The sequence below is a fragment of the Asparagus officinalis genome, chromosome 7 (assembly GCF_001876935.1).
Source record: "Asparagus officinalis chromosome 7, Aspof.V1, whole genome shotgun sequence".
Classification (NCBI taxonomy): Eukaryota; Viridiplantae; Streptophyta; class Magnoliopsida; order Asparagales; family Asparagaceae; genus Asparagus; species Asparagus officinalis.
This window is the reverse complement of record NC_033800.1, coordinates 143,107,667-143,118,003: the sequence shown is the minus strand read 5'-3', so window position 1 is coordinate 143,118,003 and position 10,337 is coordinate 143,107,667. Positions and strand designations below refer to the sequence as shown.

The window sequence follows — 10,337 nt, the reverse complement described above, 5'->3', positions numbered from 1 at the left end:
GCTGCTACCTGACACTAGGGTTAGTCCCCTCACCGATATTCTTGCTGGTCACTGAACAGTGGGGCCCACTCTCAACCCCAATCTGCACCCAACGGTGACGAGACCGAGGGGAGCTGAAATACCGAAGTTACCCCTCTCCGAGCTAAAACCCTTTCTAAAGCCCTTTTGTCTCTCACTAGCTCACTCATCAACCTCTCTTTCCTCTCTCAAGTGGCGGTAACTTAGGGTTAGGGTTTTTGAGGTGAAGATGGTGGCGGCTGACAAAGGGAAGAAGGCCAAGGTCGCAGAGGGAGAGGAGAACGAGCAAATCGATGGAGAGCTCGTGATCTCCATCGAGAAGTTGCAGGAGATCCAAGACGAACTCGAGAAGGTATGCAAATTTTTCACATCTAATCGTAATTATTTCTGCAAATTGATTTTTAGCTATCCAAAAAGTTTCGAAATTGAGGAAAAAGGTGCCACCTTTGTACCTTGTGTCTGCTTTCGATGATGGTACTCCATAGGGTTTTCCCCTAGAAACCACCTAACATAGGTTAATTATACAGAAACCACCTTTGAGTTTCAGTTTATATACAAACTATTTTAAAGTATGTTTGTGTTGCAATCAACCACCTCCGAGTCAAATTTTCACAGACAAACCCAAAATAAGTTTAAAAATTCACGTTCAAGGTACATGGTAACAAGACCTAAACATTAGCATAATGGGTATCGAGCCTTGTATGTGAGTTTTAAAGGGTATTTTGGGTTTTTAGTAAGAAATTTGTCTGGGTGATCTTTGATTGCAGCACAAACCTACTTTGAAGGTGGTTTACATATAAATAGACATTCAGAGATGGTTTATGTATAAGTATCCTATTTTATAAAGGCGGTTTTTACCCTAGTTATTTTTTTATGAATCTTCCATTTTTATTTATCTAATATTTTGTTTAGATTCACAATGGAAGTAGTAGAGGTAATTATAGAGTGTGAATAAAAAAATGAATTAGTCTGGAGAAATTATTACTGGTATTGGACACAGTATTCTTCTGGCCTGTGTAATAAAAAGCACTGAAGCAGAGAGTAGTAATTATGAAAAGAAAAAAGATTCCGCCTTACTGCTTCATGTTTCCCCCTTTCATTCTGCTAATATAATTTATATTTGACAGGTTAATGAAGAAGCCAGTGACAAAGTTCTGGAGGTTGAGCAGAAGTATAATGAGATTCGTAGGCCTGTGTACAAGAGAAGGAATGAGATTATTCAATCTATTCCGGACTTTTGGTTGACTGCGGTAATCTAATTTTTATTTCTAGATAGGGTTGCAGTCATGTGGATTTTTTTTTGTGGCTATTATAAGTCATTCGTCTAATCTGTATATTCATCTTTGCAGTTCCTTAGTCATCCTGCACTTGGAGATCTCTTGACTGAGGAAGATCAAAAGGTTTGTCAAAATGCACCTGTAGTAATAATAGATTGCTACATAATATAGATACAGTTTCTAGAATTTTTTAATCTATCCAAATCTTTGTTCCTTTCAGCTTTATGTCAACCTTTTTTGCTATTTTTACTCATTGGTTTATGCTGAGGCCTAGTCTTCTTGGTATAGATTTTCAAGCACTTGATTTCCTTAGATGTGGAGGATTCAAAGGATGTGAAGTCAGGCTATACCATTACTTTTGTAAGTTCTCGTTGACAGTTTATTTTATTGTCTTTGTTAATCATTCTCTCCATTAGTGATCTAGAATTTGTACTAACTTGTTCCAATTTTCTAATGACCAGAACTTCTCTGCTAACCCTTATTTTGAAGAAACAAAACTTGAAAAGACATACATTTTTGATGATGAAGGAACACCCAACATAACTGGAACAAAAATTACATGGAAGGAGGACATTGTAAGCATGTCATATCCTAGATTATCTACAACAAATTGTTTCTTTGGTAACATATAGAACTAATAATACACATCCCTTTTCCAGAAGAGTATCCCCAATGGTGTGGAACATGAGAAGGGGTCCAAACGGCCTTTAACTGAAGAAAGGTTAGTCCATAGTTTTGCATGATGTTCTTTTCGGCAGTTTCAGTACCAATTTATGAAATTACTTCCATGTTGGCATAGTTCATTAACTTGCCAGACATGAAAGCTTGTATCAATTTGCAATGCATCATATAATCAACATTCTTTTTCATTTAGGTCCATTAGTTGACTTCCGAGCCCTGGCATGTTTATTTTTTTATTCCCACTGGTTTCATCACCTCATTATTGGTTTAGTTTTGAGTGGGATAGTTTATATCATATTTTTGTTGTGGACAAGATTTAATAAACAATAGTGTTTTATTTGGTATATTATTGAATGCTAGGATGTCATGCTTGGCATTTGGACGTACTAGTCTGATGACTCAGATCTATCCATCCTCATCAGGCATCAGCATAAGATAAGCTTTTAGCATCTAGTTTCACTGTGACTGCTTAAAACTTGGTGGGGAGGAGCTGCTAGTGGGTATTGCAAAACTTGGAGCCATAGTCTTCCTAAACATTGTTTTGTTAAAATTTCTTTTTCCACTAATCACTACATTTGAGATGAGGATACTCACTTCTGGATTTACTTGTTGGAACTTTATTAATCTGGAATGTCAGTTAACATGACCATAATAGAGACATCCAATACTTCTTAACTCATGCATCACCAAAATTTTTGGGCTATTGTTTTCCATTAAAGTATTTGCCTAATGCCATTTTAAAGTCTCTAATGGCATCATAAGTCGAGGATTATTATTAAGTTGAGATTATTGTTTTGGTTACCATATAGTCACATGTTACTAGATGTGACATCAATCTGTCAAAGCCGAGTAGTATCTCTAATTGGGAAATTGCTTTTGCATTAGTAGAAAGTCCAAATATGCAGTCATAATTACCATCAGGTGCTTGTTAACTGAAAAATAGTTATAACTTGAGATAAGCAACTCATGCTACTACTACTAGGTCCAAGTTAGGAGCATGGAGGAAGAAATTTTCACATGAAAGGATTCTCTCTGAGATGTTTATGTACTAGGTCCAAGTTAGGAGCATGGAGGAAGAAATTTTCACATGAAAGGATTCTCTCTGAGATGTTTATGTTCTGTTTAGGTTTATTTCAATCACAGGAAGAAATTTTCACATGAAAGGATTCTCTCTGAGATGTTTATGTTCTGTTTAGGTTTATTTCAATCACATCAGATCTATGTCTTAATTGCTCTTATCTCTATTAGGAGGTATCGATTAAGAATGTGGAGCGAGTCCTAGTCAAGGCTTCTGTCTGAGTTTGTTTCTGATTGAAATATGTTTTAACAGTCTGATTTAGGTTCATCATGAATTTTAATCTAATCTATGTCACTATTACTCTTATTTTGATAAGGCAACATCATGATGATAACTTTGTCTCATAGATTCTGAGACTAGCAGCGTGGTACAACATCTTCAGCCTTAGCAATGATTTATTTTTGGATTATGAGACTAGTTTTCTTGAATTTCTTCTGTAGTCAAAGGGATATGCCAAATGACTTTATTTATAAATAGTACTTTTTAAGGCTTGAGAATATATATAAAATAGTCAAAAAGTATAAATAGACATGCACATCCTTATGGTGTTGGTTTAAAGAATTTCGAAATTAATGATTTTCATGAGGTATAACTCAAAATTTGTCGGTTTTTTATTGTTTCGACCTTATAGAAGTTGACGATGCGTACTTCAAATTCGTGATTTTTCATGGGCTACAATCCATGATCTTTTTACATTTACTTTTTTATTTATCAAATGACAGTTTATTGCACCTTCTTCACAATTAGTGATTTTTATAGGCCATGACACATGTTTTCCCAACTTTTGTTATCCAATGGAATTAGTATGCATACTTAAAAATTAGCAAATTTCATAGGTTACAACCTATGTTACACGCATACGGGTGCGGATAAAGATGCGAGTGCGAATACAGAACACAACAAAAATGTAAAAGTTAGGATACGGGGACACGACTATGTACATACATATTAAAATTAATAATCTACATGTGACAGATATTGTTTTTCATTCACATGTTAGGAGAAATAAAATCTTTTTACTATTTTTATGTTTCTTTGAGTAGGTTATAAATTGAAAAACTGCTCATTTTTTGAACTAGATACTCAAACAACACCTTAAAATCATATTTATGAACTAGTTATGTGCTAAAACAAACCTGTCCTGAGTCCAATGAGTGAGGCGAAGTGTACGATATACATTCAAGAAATGTATCATAAGTATCTTGAACTAAAGCATGTGTTATATAATTGAGTATACGTCTAAAAATGTATGCATATAGTCAATACGTGTCCAAGGAGTGTCAGATACAAACACAGTTACGGATACAGACATGGGAGTTTAGATGAAGTATCCGAGTAACCTAGCCTACAACCCATAATTTTCATACATTTTCATTTGTTCGATTCAATGATAGTTATGTTTTCTTTTTTCAAAATTTGTGATTGTCGTAGGCAATGTAACCCCATGACTTTTGTCCATTGTCGTTCATTCAATGCAATGATCACTTATTATGCATACTTCAATATTCACAATTTACATGTGCTATAACCCACACATTTTTTGAATTCTTGTTTATTTTGATGGTGAATAAATATGCATGCTTTAAAATTTGTGATTTTCAAAGGTTATAACCCATAATTTGTCAATTTTCGGTCATTTGGACCCAAGGACAAAATAAGTATGCGTGTCTAAATGATTTTCATGGGCTGACCTAAGAATTTTATCCCTTTGGTCTATTTTGACGTAATGGCATTTATTTAGACATATTTTAAAATTCGCAATTTTCATAGGTTAACTCATGATTTTTGTTTATTTTAGTTCTTTTTGTCCGAATGTATATTAATCATGCTTTGTTCAAAATTAATCATTTTTGTGGGCTAACCTATGTTTTCTTTCAAATTTTGACCGTTTCAATCCAATAGCATAGAAATATACGTAATTCAGAATACGTGACTTTTATGAGCTATCATTCATAATTTTTTCCATTTTCTTTTTATCCCCGACCTCAACGAAAACTACTCACGTGTTCTTTAAAATTGGCGATTTCCTTGGGCTACAGCTTACAATTTTTGTGAGTTCTCATTTATTTTTACTCAATGGAAACTAAGTATGTGTATGACAAAATTCATGATTCTATGGGGTAACCCATAATTTTTATTCATTTTTGTTTATTTCGACCTAATGACAAATAGTTATGTCTACTTCAAAGTTCACAATTTTTATGCATTATAATCTATGACTATGGTAAATTTTCATTCTTTTTGACGCAATGATAAAATAAGTATGTGTGCTTCAAAATTAACGATTTTCATGGGCTAACCCATGAACTTTATCCATTTTTGTCTTTTTTGGCCAAATGACATTTAAGTAGGTATACTTTATAAAATTCACAATATTCATGGGCTATAACTTTTGATTTTTTTCTATTTTCGTTCTTTCAACTCAAGGTCTATTAATTATATGTACTTCAAAAAGAAAATTTTCATGGACAATATCCCGCAATTTTTGTCCCATAATTTTTGATCAATTTTAGATTGTCTCAACCTTATAACAAAATTTTATTGTTTGGATGCAATAGTATATAAGTATGCGTACTTTAAAATTTGTGATTTTTATGAGTTATCATTCACGATTTTCTTTCATTGTTTTTCGAACCAATGACTATTACACGTGTTCTTCAAAATTCACGATTTTCTTGGGCAATAACCCGAAATTTTGTTGGTTCTTGTTCGTTTCAACCTAATGATAAATAAGTATGTGTATTACAAAATTCATGACTGTTGCAAGCAATAACCCACGATTTTTATCTATTTCTATTCTTTTGACCCAAGGGCAAAATAGGTATATGTGCTTCAAAATTAATGATTTTCATGGGCTACCCTATGAACTTTATCCAAATTTTTCTTTTTCGGCCGAATGACATTTAAGTATGTGTACTTTAAGATTCACAATAATCATGGGCTATAAGTCATGTCTATTTTCGTTCATTTCGAACTGATTGCTATTAATTATACATACTTTGAAATAAAATTATTCATAGACAATAACTCATTATTTTTTTCAATTTTAGATAGTCTCGATCTTATGACAAGTAATTAGGCATACTTCAAAAGTCATGATTCTCATGGTCTATAATCAAAGATTTTGTCATTTTCGTGCTTTTTAACCTTATGACAATTAATTGTTTTTTATCGATTTTGGTCTTTTTCAACCCTATGGCATTTAATTAGGTGTACTTTAAAAATTCGCATTTTTCATGCGATATAACCATGATTTTTGTCTATTTTGTCGTTTTGTCCCAGTAGCTATTAATTATTTGTACTTCAAAAGTAATGATTTTCATGGGTTATGACTTGTGTTAAATTTCAATAGTTTCATCCTTATAGCAATTAATGACGCGTACTTCAAAAGTCGTGATTTTTATGGATTATAATCCCTATTTTTTGTCAACTATTCATTTCGACCCCAATGACAACTAATTTACATACTTAAAAATTAGCAATTTTCATAGGACCCACATATGTTGTCCATTTTCGTTTATTTTGACCCAATGACAGTCGAGTTTTCTTTCTTCAAGATTCGCGATTGTCATAAGTTATATAGCCTATGACTTTTGTCCATTATCATGCATTTCAATGTAATGGTCACTAGTTATGCGTACCTCAGTTGTCATAGTTTTCATGGGCTATAGCCCACATTTTTTGTGAATTCTCGTTTGTTTTGACTCTACGGCTGATAAGTATGCATACTTCAAACTTCGCTATTTTTGAAGGCTATATCCCTGTTTTTTGTCTATTTTCGCTGGTTTGGATGTAATGGCAAAATACATAAACATGCGATTCAAAAGTAACGATTTTCATGGGCAAACTCAACAATTTTATTCCCTCGTCTGTTTCAACGAAATAGCATTAGATTAGGCGTACTCAAAGTTTGCAATTTTCATGGCCCATAAATTTTATCTATTTTCATTTGTTTCAATATATTAGTTACGCATACTTAAAAAATAATGATTATTATGAACTATAACCCATGTTTTCTTTCAATTTTTTATCTTCTCGACCAATAACATATAATGTTGTGCACTTATGCATACTTCAAAATATGATTTTAATCCCTTTTCTTCTTTTCGCCTCAATGACAATACATTGCATGGTTTAACGCTTGACCCACATTTTGTCAATTTTTTTTATTTCAATGCAATGGCAAGTAATCCCGTGCGACTAAAATTTCACGATTTTCCCAGACTAACCCACGATTTTGACCATTTTCATTTGTTTTGACCAAATGGCAGTTACTTACGCTTACTTCAAAATTTGCAATTTTCATGGGCTATACCTCTCGTTTTTTGGCCATTTTCCTCTGTTTTGCCTCAATGACAATAATTAGGCATATTTTAAAATGTCTATTTTTCATGTGCTATAACTCACAATTTTTGTCCATTTTCATTTGTTTTAACCAAATGGCGATTGATTATGCATACTTGAAAATTTCTGTTATTCATGGCTTTCAGTTGAGTTTCTTTGCTAAGTTTTCATGCACTGCTGACAAGTGCAAAATGTAACTTATGAAAAAAATAATTTTATATTAACCAAGTGCTTGTCAAAAATCTCAATAAATTTTGCAGAGTTATATTGGAAACTGGAATCAAATTAGTTATATCATCTATCCTTCAATTATTCCGTTTCTCTTGTATTGTAGCATATGTATTCTTTATAGCCATTTCTTGCTAGTGATACATGATTCATTTGGTTTTGTGCTTAAACTAGAATATTAAATTCAAGATGCTTGGTTGTTTTACATGCATCTATGTTTTCATTTTTATGTTTCTTTTTGATGCAGTTTCTTCAGCTGGTTCGGAGAGATGCATGATAAAAGCTTTTTAGAAGGAGTTTTTGATGAGGTAAACTCAGAGTTACATTTTACAACGTGGGCAACTTCCTCTGATTTACTTGGTGAAACCTGATGTAGTAGATGAGAAATATAATTGTATCCTTTAGATTCGGATGAGTTACTATAGTGCGTACAATCTGTTGCGTTTATCTTCTTTATGTTTGATTTTCAACTATAATGTTAATTTTGGTGGTTACTGCTAATGCCTGTTTTTATGTGAGAAATTAATGCAGTTCAGCTGCATTCTACAAAATTACAAATTAACCAATATATCATATTCCACATAAATCAAACATTGTTTATGCTTCTAATCTGATATGGAAGAAAACCTGATTTTCTTTGGTAGTGTTATCTGCAATCTGTTGTCACAATTCTCTGTTACTTGATTTATTTCCTCTTATTTTCTTGAATGTATCGGTTTCTGAAGTTACCCCCAATTAATTATGTCAGTTATGTGGAGGAATGGCCAGATCTTAAGCTTTTTCGCTTCTCAATTTTTTGTTCATTAAGTGAATCTGAATGTGGAAATACAGGTAGGAGAGCTAATAAAAGAAGATCTATGGCCCAACCCTTTGAGGTATTTCAATAATGTGAGTATTCTTGCCCTCAGTTTTCTTTCTTTTTCTTTGACATGTTTACAATTGGCTGAGGGAAAAGGTTTCTTAAAGCGTAGAAGGTTTGGCCTATGTCCAATCTAGCAATGTAACCAATTTATAGTGATCACTCTTTTTCTACAAATATAACTTATATATGTGATTCACTGGTGTAGGAAGCTGATGAGGAGTTCGATGGAGACATTGATGAGGTAAATGATGAGAATCTTAATGTATGTAATTGTTTGCTTATTATCGGCTTCCTTGTTTTCTCTGGTTGAGAGATGTTTCTTATATTCCCATCTTCATATAGTGTAAAAGTGTGTATATAGGCTCTTTCCTATAATTCTTCTGTAGGAATCTCTTCCTCTATATTCCAGATTATGCATGATCTTTTTTTATCAGTTAAACACGTAAAATATGCTCAATTGGAACCATTTGCTTATTCCAGTTCGCATTTGACTTAGATAAATGGAATCTTTTTATCCAAATCAAGATGCCTCGTTCACCGATTTGTTCTCACACCATTAATAAATAATATAACGAACAATATCTTTTTGTTTTTTGGTGACTTACTTGTAGTCATTACCTACTAAAATTTTCCTATATAAATTGTATGTATGTTACTTCATTGCTTCTCTTAACCTGCTTAGGAGTTCAACCGATTCATGCGTATTTTTTAATGTCGAGTTGACATATGGCATTGACTCTAGTGAGTTTAACCGCACTTCCATGATATATCCAATTTTATCTGAAACTACTGTCTTGTATTTAAAAAAGTAGACAGATCCTGAATCCTGACTAGAGAAGCTAATATTTCCAAAGACTAAGATCTACATTGTCCGGAAATAGGTCCTGTGTTGATATCAAGTCTTTTTCTTTCTGTACACCAGCTTATTTTATTTTATGCTTGAGCTTATATTTGCTTGTGGTGGATTTGATGCGCTCTAGATTTTCTTCTTCTTGTAAATTCCTCCTGATAGTTTCAATGAATCGGTAATCAATTTTTGTTGGCAGAAGGATAGTATTCTTCTTGTAAATTCCTCCTGATAGTTTCAATGAATCGGTAATCAATTTTTGTTGGCAGAAGGATAGTGATGACGATGAGAACGATGATGAATAGTTTCAATGAATCGGTAATCAATTTTTGTTGGCAGAAGGATAGTGATGACGATGAGAACGATGATGATGAAGAATAATCGAGAAACATTTCATTCAAGGACTGTACTCTCCATAGCTAATCTACTCTGTTCAAATTCTGGCAAAGTATAATGTAAGTTAAAAGTTCCAAGGAGTTTCGGTGTTGGCTTCAGTTTTTGCCACATTTTCACTGGGAAATGAAAAGGGTCATTTCACGGAGAAACTTTATTTGGCCTTCTGGTCTTGTAGAGAATTGAGGATTGCCTTCTGTTTTGTTTTGTTTTCCCCCGCTTTTTTCCTTTTTCCTTTTTCGCAAGGCTCCGTATTCATTAAGCGTCAGCTTTCCTTATTTTGGACCATGTTCTGTAATCCCCACTTTAATTTATAGCATTTTAAATGAGAGTCGTTTGTGTTAATTTCATGCTCTTCTATCATCTTACTGCATCCTTCTCTGTGACAGCAGCAATTAATTTTTAGCTTGTGTAATTTCATGCTCTTCTATCATCTTACTGCATCCTTCTCTGTGACAGCAGCAATTAATTTTTAGCTTGTGGATTGTGAAACGTCAAGAGAATTTTACTGCATCCTTCTCTGTGACAGCAGCAATTAATTTTTAGCTTGTGGATTGTGAAACGTCAAGAGAATTGGGGGCTCAAACTGTGCTTGCTCCTTTCCACGTT

The 10,337-nt window shown here is 33.2% G+C and overlaps 1 protein-coding gene across 4 annotated transcripts; it reads left to right on the top strand.

Annotated features, from left to right (window-relative positions):
* LOC109848963 (NAP1-related protein 2-like) lies at nt 106-10,078 on the top strand. 4 transcript variants are annotated; one of them, XM_020418705.1, is made up of 11 exons: nt 106-370; nt 1,146-1,268; nt 1,368-1,418; nt 1,584-1,655; nt 1,757-1,870; nt 1,955-2,016; nt 7,874-7,934; nt 8,458-8,514; nt 8,694-8,750; nt 9,605-9,636; nt 9,698-10,078. In XM_020418705.1, exons 1-11 carry the CDS (start codon nt 248-250, stop codon nt 9,714-9,716), a joined length of 771 nt encoding a protein of 256 aa, XP_020274294.1. In that variant the 5' UTR covers nt 106-247; the 3' UTR covers nt 9,717-10,078. The 4 variants fall into 4 exon arrangements, with proteins under 4 accessions (XP_020274294.1, XP_020274295.1, XP_020274296.1 ...); XM_020418707.1 differs by having other exon boundaries at nt 117-370; nt 8,694-8,729; XM_020418706.1 differs by lacking the exon at nt 9,605-9,636 and having other exon boundaries at nt 109-370; nt 9,675-10,078.